Raw genomic sequence first — 17,236 nt, forward strand, 5'->3', positions numbered from 1 at the left:
TGTAGCTATGATAGTCTACAGTGTGTTACTGACTATATGCCTTAGGCTGAAAATATTGTTTTGAAAGGATTGCCTCAAATAGCCCTCTTTGTGGTTATAGCCTACCAGCACTTCATGGGCTCTCCATGCAACTGTTGTTGTTGTTGTTGTTGTTGTTGTTGTTGTTGTTAATTTGTACCCCACCCATCTGACTGGGTTGCCCCAGCCACTGGGTGTTTTCCAACATATATAAAAACTGCCAACCTATATATAAATCCTGCCAACCTAGCAGTTCGAAAGCACGTCAAAATGCAAGTAGATAAATAGGAACCGCTACAGCGGGAAGGTAAACAGCGTTTCCATGTGCTGCTCTGGTTTGCCAGAAGCGGCTTTGTCATGCTGGCCACATGACCTGGAAGCTATACGCCGGCTCCCTCGGCCAATAATGCGAGATGAGCGCGCAACCCCAGAGTTGGTCACGACTGGACCTAATGGTCAGGGGTCCCTTTACCTTTACCTTATAAAAACACAATAAAACAAAATAAAACTGCTAGTTGAAAAGCCATGGCCACCTCAACATACAGGCCCCACCACAACCACCTGATCAGATATGAAGCCCAGGAAACCACACCTTTACCAATAAGTCAGACTCTTAAGCAGGACCAAAATGGGGCCTTCCAGGGGCAGGGTGAGCAAGGCTGAGCCAGCCTCAGATCTGTTGGATTCCCTAGCTGGCTCCACTGCTGTCACATGATCACACAGGGCCTGATGCAGTTCTGATGACTGCACTGGCGTCACTCTGCAGGAAGAGACTAGCCCAATCCATCTCCCTGGCACAAAGGGAATTTGGATTGCTCTGCCTGCTATGACATAGAGGATAAGAGGATAAGAATTTTTGACCCTAAAGGTAGAAAGCCTTAAAAGTACACAAAACCCTTGATAACAACGAGAAACAGGATATCCACAGGTTCAGCTCCCCTTCCCCTGCTTTAAAACAATCATGCCCAGAGGGAGGCTACATTTCTAATTGAAGCTGAAGAGGATTATTAATGAAGCAAGAAACCTTTTAAATTGTATGAAAGGTGGAATTTTGAATGGAAATCACTTTATTAGCTCTCAAATCAAAATAAACTCCCACACATCACAACTGCTTAATTACACTGATTACCTGGTATTTACGCTCCTTGAAATGGACATGAAAGTGACATCTTCCATCAGGTTTGTCATTAGTTTTAACATCTAAACATTGTCCTAAGCCAGGCAAGACCAACTTAGCTGGTCACTTGGGCTAGTAATATTTTTAGCTGAGTCAATGATATCCCGCCTTTCACTCCCCTTAAGGAGTCTCAAAGCGGCCAACAATCTCCTTTCCCTTCCTCTCCCACAACAAACACTCTGTGAGGTGAGTGAGGTTGAGACACTTCAGAGAATAGTGACTAGCCCAAGGTCACCCAGAAGCTGCATGTGGAGGAGCAGGGAAGCAAACCCGGTTCACCAGATTATGAGTCCACCGCTCTTAGCCACTACACCACGCTGGCTCTCACACCACTATGCCATGGACATGCTGAACCATGAGCTGGGTCTCATCAGATTGAGGCTACAGCTGCTTCAGTGCTTTTATCATCAAACAAGTGTGTAGGAAGGGGCATTTCGAAGCTAGCATTTGTGGAATGTCATAATCTAGGGCAGGCATCCCCAAATTTTGGCCCTCCAGATGTTTTGGACTACAATTCCCACCATCCCTGACCACTGGTCCTCTTAGCTAGGGATCATGGGAGTTGTAGGCCAAAACATCTGGAGGGCTGCAGTTTGGGGATGCCTGGTCTAAGGAATTACAGAGACATAATGCTAGGTTTATGCGCCAGTTCACTTGTACACATTTTTAGGCCTTAAATGCCTGTTCTAGATCCCTGCATCTCTTGCATATGTATCTTTAAATATATTTTATACATATGAAATCAACATGATGGTTTATATTCAAAAATGGGATCATACTTAGTCACTTGTTACCTACATCATGGTATAAATATGAACTGTGCTCAAATCTTTTTGAGTAAGGGGATACAAAAGACTTTCCTTAAAAAGCCACACAGTCAGAGACTGAAATATTCTGTACAGTGGTACCTTGGTTTAAGTACACTATTGGTTCTGGAAGTCTGTACTTAACCTGAAGCGTACTTAACCTGAAGCGAACTTTCCCAATGAAAGTAATGGAAAGTGAATTAATCCGTTCCAGACGGTCCACGTAGTACTCAACCTGAAGCGTACTTAACCCAAAATATGAGTGTAATTGCTTCTGGAAGTCCGTACTTAACCTGAAGCGTACTTAACCTGAAGCGAACTTTCCCACTGAAAGTAATGGAAAGTGGATTAATCCGTTCCAGATGGGTCCATGGAGTACTTAAACTGAAAGTACTCAAACCAAAGCGTACTTAAACCGAGGTATAATTGTACAGTATATTGCCACAAGAGTAGTATTGGTTGTCAACTTGGGTCAATTCAACTACATGATTATAGGACCATAGAAATTCAGAATATTATATGAAAACAATAATGACAGTTATTCAGGTATAGAACCTTGGGTAGACATTTGATCTCTTCATCTTTTAAGAGAGGCAGTATTTTCAAACCTTTCCTGAATCTAGAATGGGCTAGAAACTCAGTGTTTAAAATGGAAGCTGCAATGGTATGTTTCACCAGCTGCTATTTTCAAAAAATAGTGAAGTTGGCTGTATTCAGGAAAACTGCTTTGGGGTAAGCAGTACAATGGACATCTGTCTCATCACCATATTGTCTTACTTTAAAGACAAAACAAAAACAATCCCCCTTCCCCTTGTCACAAACTTGAAAATCTGTTTTGGAAAACAAAATACAAGTGTCTTCCTATGGCAAACTGTTAACTGTTATGTCTTTGACATGGCGTACATGATTGGGATCCCAAGTACAATATAACAAAGAAATCCGTCTAGCCTACACAACTATACAGATTGCAGTGGCTTCCTTAATAAATGTTTAAGGGTTAAATACTAGGCCTACATTCCTTGGAAAATATATTTTTTTTGTTAAATATGCCCATGTAAGACCTGCCTTCCTTGCAAGTGGAGGAGATAAAGGGGTTGCTCGTTTGCATATGATCATTCATTTAAACAGATATTGATATTAAAAATAAGAATATCAATAATTTATTGATTTGATTAACACTATTTATTAACCACTTCCTATGAAACATCTCAGAATGATTAACAATAATAACATAAACAATAAACTTTTTATTTATTTATTTTTATTTCATACAAGAATTTACCAAAATTTATACAAACTGCCATAAACAAACCAAAAATACAGTAAATAATAAATATTCAAAAATAATCAAGAATTGCCATAAACAAAACAAAAATACAGTAAATAATAAATAGTCATTACATAATGAAAAACAATTTCCATCTCTTCATACACCCCCACCACCCGTCCCTCCACCCACCCTGTTGTGCTTTCCAGCCGATCTTATATTGCGTTTTTCTCTTTTTTTACTCATATGTATACCTATATCCCTACTATCCATTTTGATATTCATTTGTCTGAACCTTCATAAATCTGTTGAGAGATCGGCATTCTCCACGAAACTTGCTATATAATCTTTGATTTTTTTCAATCTTTATCCTTTTTTTTGTTCATTTATTCCTTTAATTTCTGCTATTTTTGTTGCCAAATTATAATATATCAATTGCCAATCCTCTTTGCTAGGTATCCTATCACTCTTCCAATTCTTTCCTATAAGTAATCTAGCTGTTGTTGTTGCATACATTAGAATACATCTGTCCTTCGCTAAGATCTCCTCATCCAGCATTCCCAATAAAAATAACTGGCTTTTTCTTGAAAGAATATTTGAGTATCTTTTTCAATTCCTTATAGATCGTTTCCCAATATTTCTTAATTTCTTTGCAATTTCACCATATGTGACCATATGTGTGTACAGTGGTACCTCTACTTACGAATTTAATGCGTTCCGAACGCACATTCGTAAGTAGAAAAAAAATGTAAGTCGAATCCCATAGGAATGCATTGGGAGAAAAAATTCGTAAGTAGAAGCAACCGCAACTGCAGCGGGGTGAGCTCCCGTTGCTCGGTCCCAGCTCCTGCCAACCTAGCAGTTCGAAAGCACATCAAAGTGCAAGTAGATAAATAGGGACCACTCCGGCGGGAAGGTAAACGGCGTTTCCGTGCGTTGCTCTGGTTCGCCAGAAGCAGCTTTGTCATGCTGGCCACATGACCCGGAAGCTGTGCGGACAAACGCCGGCTCCCTCGGCCTATAGAGCGAGATGAGCGCCGCAACCCCAGAGTCGGACACGACTGGACCTGATGGTCAGGGGCCCCTTTACCTTTACCTAGAAGCAACCCTATCTAAAAATTCGTAAGTAGAAAAAGTCCTATCTAAACCGCATCCAAGATGACGGACGGAGCTCCATTCGTAAGTAGAAACATTCGTAAGTAGAGTTATTCGTAAGTAGAGGTACCACTGTATATGTACCAGTTTCATTGTGGCATCTCCAACATACATCATTACTCCCCTTATACATTTTTGCTAATTTTTCCGGCATTAAATGCCACCTATATTGCATCTTCAATAGGTTTTCTTTTAGATCATAGTTGACTGTAAAATTTACATCTCTCTTCCACAAATTTTCCCATTTTTCTAGCATGATCGTTTCCCCTAAATTTTGTCCCCACCTTATCATTGTTTCTTTTGTTAATTCCTCTTTGGTTTCCCATTCCAATAATAGATTGTATAAAATTTTTATATATTTGTCCTTACCCCTTATTAATATTTTATCTAATTCTGAAATTTAATTATTAAAGCCATTTTTAAAAATATTTTTGGAGTCTTTGATTTATTTGAAAAAATTGCAGACAGCTACTCAAATAAGATTTAATTACTTTATATTCCTTTAGTTTTAATACTCCATCTACCTCTTCCAGTAGATTGTTCTAGGATTGCCAATTTGTTCCCATATTCCATCTTTTCACAGTGACTATTTCCAAGGGTGATATCCATCCCGGTGTTTTGGTTCTAGTATGCCACGGTACTTCCTCCGTATTTTTATAGGGATTTCCTTATGATGTTATTCATAAAAATATTTTGAGTTTTTAGATTTTCTTCCATTAGATACCAATGCCAGCCGAAACCCAGACCTGCCCCTTCTAGATTCCATCCATTCTTTCAACCAATTCAATCCCGCCGCATCATGGTATAACTCTAAATCCGGTAATCCAAATCCTCCTCTTCTTTTATGATCTATTAATATTTTATTCTTGGTTTTCTGCCACTCCATATAAATTTAGAAATATCTTTCTTCCAATCTCTGAAACATTTTACACCACCCAATATTGGTAAATTTTGGAAATAATAATTCATTTTTGGGAGTACCGACATTTTAATAATTGATATACGGCCTAATAGTGAAATTTTTAATTTGTTCCAATTCTCCATTTTCTTGTTAATTTCCTTCCAATTTTTTTTCATAATTTTCCTGAATTAAATCAATGCATTTTGTTGCCATTTGAATTCCTAAATATTTCATTTTCTTTTTAATTTCAATACCTGTTAATTTTCGTAGATTTTTATTTTCTTCTATTTCCAAATTCTTCACCAGCATATTTGTTTTTGTGTAATTTATTTTAAAGTTAGCCAATTTTCCATATTCCTTAATTTTCTTGAGTGCTTTTGGAATGTTATTAAGCGGATCTTCCGTAGTTATAATTACGTCATCGGCAAAGGCTTTAATTTTGTATCTTTTTTCTCCTGTCACTATTCCTCTAATCTCTTCATCCTCTCTAATACTCTTCAATAAAACTTCCACTATGATTATATAGAGTAGTGGCGATAGGGGGCATCCTTCTCTGGTTTCCCTCATTATATCTATTTTTTCCCCAATTGTCTTCCATTTATTATTAAAACATAAACAATAAAAATGTATTAAACAATTTAATATATAAGAGCAATTAAAGCCATCCCATATATATATATTCCAATTGATAAAAAAATCTCCGCTTAAAAGTGTTGCTGAAAAGGAAGGTTTGCAGTAGCCACCAAAAAAGAAAAAAGAAAAATAGTGATGGTGTTTGACTGATATGTAGCAGGAGGGCGTTTCAAAGGCTTGGTGTCACCACTCTGAATGCATTGCAACTGTATTATCAGAATCATCTAAGAGATGGTTGGATAAAAATCCAATAAAGGTAGTTTACAAGAAAATGCCAAGCACCAGTATAGCATTTCTATAGTTTGCTTCTCTGATGTGTATTTTGTACATTAACTAGGACATAGTTAATTCATACCCATATTTGATATTAAAAGTATTATCATAATTAAGGGAGAATGTAGAAGAGGTTAGTATCATTGCTATTGTACATGAATCTTGGTCATAGTTCTTTTGTTTCCTAAAGTAATGATCAGTAGCAGCAGTTACTGTTATTTCTTTTAATTTTGGCTTGAATGTTCTTAAATAATTCCATGTACTTCTGAATTATGTCTAAGTGAGTGAGAGCAGCAGACCTCATAATCACAGAGCTACAGAAGAATAGTTTCAGTCCAGTGAAACTTAAGCATATTTATGTCTGAGCAAAGCCTCCTGTATTATTTTTGAAGCCCCTTTGAGCAACAATTTGCCATTAAAAAAAAAAAAAGCTTTAGCACCTCATTGCATGCATATTCTTGTTCTCTCACCCTCCATTATAATATTTGGAATACATTTCTGACACTTGACTGCATTTTCATTCTGTTCTAGATTGTTACTACAATATCCTTCTGCTTAACTAAACTGCTTACATGAAACACATTATTATTTAGTTGCAATTACTATTTGATAGTTGTGGAATAGTGTTGCAGAAATGGTTGTTGGGAATTTCTTAAATAAATACATACAGTCACCATTAATAGAAAACTTTTTGGTAGTTTCTACATGCTAATATTTAGTGATGGAAAATGTAGCTTTTACGCTTAAGAATAGCTTTTACACTTTAAATTTTATGTTAGGATAAAAAGTATTACTCTTATAAGTTGTTCTTCTATGCCACTAGGGATGAACATATTTGGCAATGTATTCAAATATTTTAAGCATTAATTGTTACGCCCACAAACATAGGATATCCAATGTTAATCATGTTCAGAGTGAATCCATTAAAATGAATGGGCTTGTGTCCATTTCCTCCCCATTAGGTCTACTCTGAGTATATTGTCCATACTCATTTTTTAAAATACAGAAAATGTTATATCAAGATTATTTGATTTCATTGGAAGTAAATTTTACAGGATAGTTTCTACTGTATATATAAAAATTACGAGGAAACATCACTTTGTGTTGGCTGATCATGTTAAGCTGGCCTTCGTTACTGGCACATTCAAAAATGATAGGATTTCCACTTTGAAAATCTATATGCTTGTTCCATGTGCTTCTGCTTTTTTAAAATCATAATGGGTTTGTTTGTTTCCTTGTTTGCTTGTTTTCCCTCTTGGATAGTCTAGCAGCAGCAACAAATCTTGTCAAAACCTTATATTAGAATCATGTTAAATGTTGACACGGTTGGTGTTAAACAATTAAATTCTCAATTAGTGGGTTTTTTTTGTTTGTTTGTATATGTGTTTTTGCCTTTGTAGCTATCTTATTCATCACAAACAAAATAATGGATTTAATGTTTATGTTGAAGAACATACATAACCATTTAAGTCAATCTCCCAGTATTCACCATTATGAGTAAAAATGCTTATACTGATGTCATTTTAAAACAACAACACAGAATTGCAAATTAACTGGTTATTTTATTTTGAATTTGACAGGTGCTATGGATGTGGAAGAAAGAAATCGCCAAATGAAAATGAACAAATACAAACAGGTAGCAGGATCAGACTCCAGGCTGGAGCAAGATTATCATTCAAAGGCAAGGGCATTTTGTTTTGAAAAGCAGCAAAATGAGTAACTGTTTAATCAGGCAGTGAAATGCTAGTAATCATTGCATGATAGCATTTGTAATTAAGAGTGAAATCCTGTACATGTTTACTTTAAAGTGAATCCCACTGTATTCAATAGGTTGTACCTTTGCACAAAGTCACTACCTGATGCTAAAAGGCTTGTTAGTCCCATTTTTTGTAGCAGTGTCTGCCTGAGGTTAGGGTCCTCAAGAGTTGAACCCTACAAAGCACAAGAGTTTATTGCCAGGCAGAAAAATCACCCCACCTCTCTGTACTTGAAAAACTGTGTTCTGCATATGCAAAGGGGGTTGGAGGGTAATCCCATGTCAGTGTGTATGCAGTCCTGCAGTCAGGAGATTCTGATCAGATTTTTAAAACTATAATTAATTTTGCCAAGCTCTCATTGAATATAAATCAGAACTAGTGTGCTAAGAATAGAGTAGTTGCCTGCTTCAAAAAGTGATTAATGACCAATTAGTCGTGTGATGGAATGTACCAATAATAGGAAATGAGTTTAGTAAACTGTAAAGAGATAAATTGATTTTGTACATATCTGGAATTAACATTTTTTTTTAAAAGAAATCTACTATGTTCTATATCTCATTCTTATGCTGTATAAAATACAATAAAGTTTTCAGGATAGCTCTGATTTTCACAAAGCTTTAAATCTTAAGGTTGCAATCCTATACATACTTACCTGAAACTAAGTCCCACTGAAGTTATTGACTATGTTCAGGTGTAATGATAAACCATGCTTAATGCTATGGTAATAAGCTGCAGTGAGCCTTGAGCTTTTACATTTATCCTTTCATGTAGTGGGAAGGAGTACTTTGGAAGCAACTTCAAATTCCCTTAATCTTGGCTTGTCATTGCATCAAAACCCAGAATCATGGTTTATCATCAGCTATGATCAGTTTCCAAACAAGTGATATTATGACTTCTGAAGCTACAGTATGTTTCATCATTGTTACTGTAAATCACAGTCCCAAGCTTGGATGAAATTACAAGCTGTTTTCGGGGAAAATGGAAAGCAAGCACAACCAAAGTCATCTTCCTGTAGTATATGAGAGGGGAGGAAAGAACAGCCAAACCCAAGCCATAGCTCACTCACAGAGTGTTAAGCCATGGTTTAGTATTACATCTGAGTAGACATATATAGGATTTCACTATTAGGTACTACTAATAAGAACAGATAGATTTCAGGCACATAAATGGACGGTTGCTTCAGGTGCTACATTATCAGTGGATTCAGGTGCTGCTATTTGGGGTGTGTGTGTCAAATTCTATATAGGTTTATAGCATTATTATTGCTCTTGGAATATGCCTTTCTAAGTCAGCAAAAATAAGTAGATTGTGTCATACTATGACATATTATATTAATCTCATGTGACATGAAAATTATTCTTTTATCAGCAACTGGATATTGACTGTTCAGAGTTTGATGATTCCAATCGAAAATTACTGTACTTCATGTTCTACTATTGAGCATTACTTAATGTCCATTGGTAATTGGAGTAGCATCTTATTAGATAAAACTTTTGATGTATTGCTAAAAAAGGAAAAAGTCATTGCCATATTTGTATATTAGCTGCTTGCTAAAAAAGATTGGGCAAGGTGCCTCAAACCCCACTCACAGGCATTTGAAAAACAAAACTTTCTCAATAAGCATGATTAGTAATATGGATAACTTCAACCTTCTTAATATTTAGTCCTGAAAGTGTTTGTATCAAGCGTGTTCTTCAACTGACCTTAACCTTCAGGGAGTCTTTTGATTGGCTGCTGCCATGAGTAGGGAGCTGCAAAGCTCTCTTGCTTCAAAGTTTGTAACTAGATCTCATTCTAGTTTGTGGCTTGATCTCATTCATTCATTCATTCATCATTTTATTTGTATGCCTCCTTTCCATAGCTAGAAACATGCTCAAGGCGGCTTACAACAGGAACAAATTTACATAATTACAAACATAACAAAAGTAGCAATTAAAAAAACATCCAAAATTACACAACCAAAATGAACAATTTTCACCTGAAATATAATAATAAGATCTAAAAATAAAGATACAAAAAAAAATATCAACAACAGCAACAAACCCGCACCAGCCCAACTCCCTAAAGAACACCCCAGCCCAAGAGTGTTCAGCAGCCTCGCCACAGTCAGGGCCCTGCCCTCCCAGGTCAGTTGGAAAAAGGCCTTCAGGATCTTCCAGGACTCACAGCCAAGATGGTTTGCTTTTGGATGAACACTGGACTTCTGTTAGAAACTATCTCTGTTGAGGCAACAGTCACAAATAGCTTTCACACTTTTGTATATGAATAATAATGTCATTTGGGCAAAACAAACAAAAGGAATAAGTAAATATTTAGGTCATTGGAATGAAATTATGGCTCGGTTGGAGCATATTTTGGAATGTCCAATAACTTCCTTCTATTGGAATGTATGTTCTAAATCATCTGACGCTGGTAGTTTTCCAAACGTTTCATGCTGAGGAATGCAGTATGCATACACCAGACACCTAAGAATAGATTTCCTTTTATGTAGGCAAAGATATCAACAAACACTGGGAAGTGACTTCTACTTCACTTCTATTTCAGTCATATGCACAAATCCAAGTGTCACAGTTGGTAATATAAAAAGTGAAAACACAAATGGAAATATCCCTCCTAGGTTGAGTAGTAGTTTGCTAGGACTCTAACTCTAAACCAGGGCTTTCACTCAGTTAAAGATATCTTAGCTGATTAATCATTTGAATTTTATGGAATGAATTAATCAATGCAATTCTTGTATTCATATTTCCCAGTAGCAACTCAGAAACATGAACATTAAAAATACGCACATAAGGATTGGAATGCCTATTGTTCCCCTCTCAGAATCACACACATAGATGCTTCTCATCACCTGATAACATAGCCATACACACAGAGCCAACTCAGTCAAGACACACATATATAAACGTAAACAAAATAGAATAACCAGGTCTCTTTTTCCAACCCACACAAATACAACACAACACAACACAACACACAAAGGGCAAAGTGAGGAGAACTCACCATTGGCACCAGCTGCTAATCCACTGCTGCCACTCTTACCACGAGGCAACAGCCATTCATTGCTTGCTGATCAGAAATCCTCCCTTCTGCCACCTGCCTCTGCACTGCCAGTCATCTTGTTCCTGCAGCCAAGAATGCTCTATCTTCTGCCATCAAGAGCTTCATTGACATTTTACCATAAGGAAGCATGCTTAGGCTCAGACTCCCTGATTTGCCTTTGTGAGGCTCCATCTGCACTATACATTGAAAGCAGTATCATACAACTTTAAACAGTTGCAGAATCCTGGGAACTGTAGTTTCTTAAGAGTGCTAAGAGTTGTTAGACTTTTACAGAGCTACAATTCCAGAGTGCTAATCAATCCCTATTCACAGGGAACTCTGGGAATTGTAGCTCTGTGAGGGAAATTGGGATTTCCTAACAACTCGGCACCCTTAACAAACTACAATTAATTTGTTGTTATAGTTACTTTAATTGTTGTTGTTGTAATTAGTTTAATCAACTCAACACTGCAGGTCCCATCTTGAACAAATGTCGTAGGAAGTCTGACATTGCTGCATGCCACTATTTATTTACGGTATTTATCCCGACATTTATGTTCAGCTTGACAACTTGATAACAAGATCTTGAAGTGCATCAGGAAATCTTTATAATATAATGAAATCAAACATGAATGCAACACAAACTAATATATAAATGGGGAGTAAGAATTGGATCCACAACAGTTGGAGCAGAGGTGGACGGCAGATATATCTAGAAAGGTGACAGATATGCACTGTTGCCCATACCAGTGCTCTCTATCTGCCATCAGGTCTTATGCATGCTGGCTCACCCATTCACTTTAGAGAGAGGCACAGCTCCATACATTTATCTCTATTCACACCAAAGCTCTGTCTCCAGTTAAATTAATGGAACTGTACTTTCAGCTCTGTTTGTCCATTGGAGCTCTCACCTAGCCTGAATTGCTAGACTGGGGCATATACATCATCATAAGAGTAGTATACCCATCTGAGGAGCAGAAAAGCTCTTTTGTAATTGAGTTGTATTTCAAAGCCAAGAGAAATTGTATGCCCATATATGTTTTGTCTGGCAACTGGAGATTATTTATTTATTTATTTGTTAGATACATTTTTGTCTTTATTATCCAATGACTAATTTATTCTGACAATTTACTAAGGAAATTGTTCAGTTCATATTAAAATGAAGAGTTGGAAAGGAAAAGGCAGCAATATATATATATATATATATATATATATATATATATATACACACACACACACACACACACACACACACACACACACACACACACGTATGTATGTATGTATGTATGTATGTATGTATGTATGTATGTATGTATGTACCAGTAGGCCTCCACGTACTGCTGAAAAGGAAATTGGTATTCAATCTGGTATCCTACAATTGTAATGAGCAGACTGGTAGAGTAAACTCGCTAATGAGGAAAAACCCTTAGCTTTGGCATACTTTGTTTATCACTTTGTTTACCTTAAGCAATCAATGTTATTGAGTGCTAGCTTAATAAGACTCAGGAAAAAAAGTCTGAACTTTGCAATATTAACATTCACTGAAGACCTCCACCAAGTCAGATCCATGACTATCAAGAATCAAGACTATAACATCTTAATGGTCAACACTGTTTATTTAGGCTGGAATCTTTTACCCATTCGCTGGGAGTAAGTTCTTATTGAACATAATGGGACATTTTTGAGTAGATATGTATAGGATTGCACTGTAAGTTTGTTATTTTACATTTCCATTTTGAGACTGGAGCAGGGAAATAAATATATACTTTTCAGAGGAGCAACATATGCAGCACAAACTACAACTATAACCAAAGCTGCAGCAATATTATTTAGCAGCAATAAAATTAATTTTGTAGTAATGGATAAATCGTAAGAGGATGACATGAAATGTATTTTCCTAAAAATAAAGTGGGTAGGAGAGGGTCAGTTGTCAATTTTTTATATGCCACTAATGCTTCTCAAAAGCAGTTAGAAAACATCAACAATCTAATAGGAAAACTAAATGATTTTTGAAGGGAAATTGATTACACTATAGGAAGAGGCTAGAATGCATTTAGAAACCGAATGATAGATAAGAATAGGCACAGCCTGAGGAATGTGGCTGAGGCAATTTGAAAGATGGATGAAGGCAAAACAGGTTGTGGAAATATGTAATAAATTCCCATTTATTTTTCTCCTATTGTGATCTAATCAATTTACTCTTAAACTGATTTACATTTATCTCATATCTTCTGCATTAATGAGAGATTGACTAAAATATTTTATCAAAATCTATATGAATATTGGAAATTCAACTTGATTAATGTATATTAGTTACAGCTTTTGTGTGCATGCCCCATGACTAACCTTTAGATATGCTTGTTGGCACTATTAATGAAAATTTGAGAGGATAGAGAATCTGTCATAAGTATATTAGCAGTAGCTAACATAATTTTGGCAAGATACTGGAAGGTAAGTACAATACCCATCAGAAATAATGGATGAATAAATTAGTGAATGTAGCCTACTAGAAATGAAACCATTATTATACTGGAGATTAGTGTAGAAGTAAACACAATTCTAATAGAAGTGGAGTCATATTTCTGGAAAAATAAACATATACAATTGCCAAGTTTTCTCTGAACTACGTATAATGTGAAAAATACTATTTGTGCTTTTGTTACTTTATTTTATTTAACAGAATTTAGATAACACACAAACTAAAGTCCTCCAAACGGTTTACAAAAGACAATGTTATTAACGTTTTGCTGTCAGTGTCTATTGTGTCCTTTTCTTTATCTTTTTAAAAGTAACAAATTTGTGACAATTTTGTATTTGGAGAATAGACACATAAATGACAGGTCCGTCCCCCCCCCCCCCCCGGGACTGTGAAGCTATAGTTCTTGGCACTGGACTCAGGTTTGAATCCCTATCGAGAATAGGCCTATGCTTGTGTTTGCAGTAAAACTCTGTAATGTAGCAGAATGTAACTTTCCTGTATTTGCATGGAACTATTACAGAGAGATCGGGGTTTTCTTAAGTGTTAGGATAGAATATATATGAGGACAGATTTGAGTCACTCTAACTCTGTAGAGATGATGTGGAAATGATGCTTTGTTGCTATTTTGATCATTTTGAGAGAGAAACAGAGGGAATTTGTCTCCGAGGTAGATATGGAACAAAATTCTCTGCAAATCAAGAGGCTTTGTTGACCAACATTATGAAAAACAGCAAAGACGATCAGTGAAAATTAGAAATCCTACATATTGGCATAAGCACTATTTAAATATTAAATATGAAAACCATGCTTTTGTTAAAAAAATCTACATGTCACGCTAAAGCATAGCTCAGTATAATGTGCACCTTTGTTTGTTGAACTAAGCATGAAAACTATAGTTTAGCTGCAGTTTGTTGATTTGAACAAAACAACAAACTGTAGTTAAAAGCAAAAGCAAAGGCACCTGAACTTCTCCATCCAACCTGATGGGAGAGGGAGGAGTTGCAACCCCAATTCTCACTACTGTATACCTATGGTTCAGGCAAATCCTGAACGAAAGCAGCCTGCTTCAGAAAAAAATCAGGATTTTCCAAGCCAAAGCAGGATCTTTTTGAAATGCCCCAAACTGAAGCGGGATCTCTGCAGTGATAGGAGTGCTTTGAAGCTTCACATGTTTTTGCTTTTTTAAAAAACTGCCTGAAAAAATATGGAAGCATTTCTGCCCCAGCTTGCCATATAAGTAAAATACCAAGTACAGAAGAGGGCAGGGAGAGTCCTTTTGTGACAGACATATCTGGTTTCTAATCAGAGGAAAATAAAATCACAGTGCCTTGGGGAAGATGTGTTGATGTAATGTATATTTTGTTTACATGCCCAGGAGCATGATTCCTGCAGCCCAGTAAGGGACTAATTATAGGAATAAGACACAGGACATTGGTTGTTGTTTAGTCGTTTAGTCGTGTCCAACTCTTCGTGACCCCATGGACCAGAGCATGCCAGGCACTCCACTGCCTCCCGCAGTTTGGTACCATTGGTACCGATACCACTGGTATCGGGTTGAAATAGGCTACAACTTTTATTGATTATAGATATAAGTAGGTTTTGGCCAAGGCAGTGGGTATGCATCCAATATCAAGCAGCCTGACTGCTGGTTGATAAGTAGGATGGACCGACCCTGACTGCTGGGTCGTTCCTTGACATGCACCTTATAAATAATGGTTGGGAAACAGCTTCAGAATTGTGTTTTGCTCACTTGGTATCCAAAGTCACAGCAACTAAGTATAAAGCTGATTTTAAAGGAGTGGATGTGTGGACACAGAGGCAGATGGGCTCGAAGTTCATTTTCCAAGTAGGCACCATTTGCAGAACCAGCAAAAACACAGAACAGATATAACTTCCTAGCAACTGTACCCATCCATTTTATATTTTGCAGATTATGTTACTGGGATGTTACAGGGATGGGAATGATTTTAGCAAGTGCCACAGCCATGACTGTGTCTGGTTAAAACAACTGTAGTTGTTCATTCACTCCAAATTTAAGGTTAGACTGCTATAAAGTACTCAACTAGAGGTTTTGCTTGACGGTTACACCCAAACTTTAGTTGTTGCAAAAGGTGGCAACTTTCTTTCCAGTGTTTATCCAAAACATATTATATGCAAGCTCCATTATCTTCAGTGGTTTCTGCATGTGTTCTGGATTCTGTATATATGAAGGACTGGTATGGATTATAAAATCCTTACAAATCTATTCGAGTTGGAACCCCAATATACCAAAGAGGGTGCTTTTTAAATTAGGTAAATTAATCGCAGAAAAGTAGCTACCCATAGGCATTTTCATATAAGCACAAAATACTAGAAACAGAATGCAGTGAAGCATTTTTGCTCATGGGTGAGTGCAGAGAATTTAAATTTAAATGCAACAGATTTTTTAAGGGAGTCAATTAACCAGGAATTCAAAACATAAAAAGAAAGACAACCTCAAACTGTTTTTCATTCATCATAGTTCCTTAATCCCTACACCTATCCTAAAAGTTTATGGATACCTAAGAGCACTTACATAATGTATGTAATTTTCATGCAAATTGCCCAAAACACCATAGTGGATAAGCCCCAAACTGTAAAGACTTCAGAAAAGCCTTTGCACCCGTTTGTCTGAAATTTGCCATTATCCCCTCAGAAGGGGCAACAATGCCTTCAAATGTAACCCTCTTCTATGAAGAGGTAAATTAGTTTTTGGTGTCTCATTTAAAACAAACCCCATACAGCAAATGTGTATTGCATAGAAACCCTTGCACATATTTGTGAAGTTTGGAAGGCCTCTGTGTGCAAATTCATCCAGTTCACCCCAGTTAAAAACATTGTGGCCTTTTGTTCACTTCCTCAACTAAATCACTGGGAAGACATGAAACACTGAAGTTCAAAGCAAGCATCTACTTCACATCTGAGGCCAAGGGATCTAAAGTAACCTAAGTCAAATTGGCCAATTTTCTGAAGCACCAAAGCAGGGTCCAATCCAAATGTCTTTGTTGCATGCCCCTAATTTTTACCTTCACATGATGAGATTTTGACATTCAATGTCCAGCTCATTCATTATTTCTCTTCACAAAGATTCTTACACCATTGATCTTTTCATTGACCATGTCACTTGTAGCGGTGCAATATTGACACCTCACCATTGTTGCTTGGTTGCCACCTCTAATAGCTCTCAGCTCTTTTAGCACCAGCTATTCTAACACTGTTATTTGCTTTAGATCTCCTCTCATATTGGGTACCAATAGGGATTAGGGAAAATAACTGTTATTGGTGATGTGCAGCAAAAACCCTCTTGTTATCTTAGCTTTCTAAAGACACTGCCAAAGATCCTAATGTCTGTCCTATTGGTTCCAGTCCTTTGGAAAAAATGAACCAAACTCCAACTTCCAAAAAGGTGCACTGCAACTGCTTTGCTGGTAGTGGACAGTTGAAGTGTGGGGCAGACAGATTGGGCTGGATCAGCACTCGACCCTGGATCCGGCCCTTCATGGACAGCTGACATCAGCTGTAAGAGTGGCTTGTGAGCCAGCAGACCCCATGCCAGCTCAGCCCTTCCTTAGAATGGGCAATTTCAGGACCTTATTCTGGACTCTGCCAATGGGAATTTCAATGCTTGGTGAGCAAATAAGGATGGTCTGCACCGGTGTAGTGATGCGAGTGTCCCTTCAGTGCTAGTTACCTGGTGAGCCAGCTGATGC

The 17,236-nt window shown here is 37.1% G+C and overlaps 1 protein-coding gene across 50 annotated transcripts in view; it reads left to right on the forward strand.

Moving 5' to 3' along the window:
* RIMS2 (regulating synaptic membrane exocytosis 2) overlaps positions 1-17,236 on the forward strand; it is a 360,961-nt gene that overhangs the window by 279,057 nt on the left and 64,668 nt on the right. For 48 of the 50 annotated variants that reach the window (XM_088675810.1, XM_088675811.1, XM_088675812.1 and 45 more), the window contains one exon: positions 7,811-7,911. In XM_088675810.1, coding sequence (XP_088531936.1) covers positions 7,811-7,911 — 101 coding nt within the window. The remainder of the gene's footprint in view (positions 1-7,810; positions 7,912-17,236) is intronic. The other 2 variants (XM_088675806.1, XM_088675792.1) reach the window with 1 other exon arrangement.

The sequence above is a fragment of the Zootoca vivipara genome, chromosome 8 (assembly GCF_965207765.1).
Source record: "Zootoca vivipara chromosome 8, rZooViv2.hap1.1, whole genome shotgun sequence".
Classification (NCBI taxonomy): domain Eukaryota; kingdom Metazoa; phylum Chordata; class Lepidosauria; order Squamata; family Lacertidae; genus Zootoca; species Zootoca vivipara.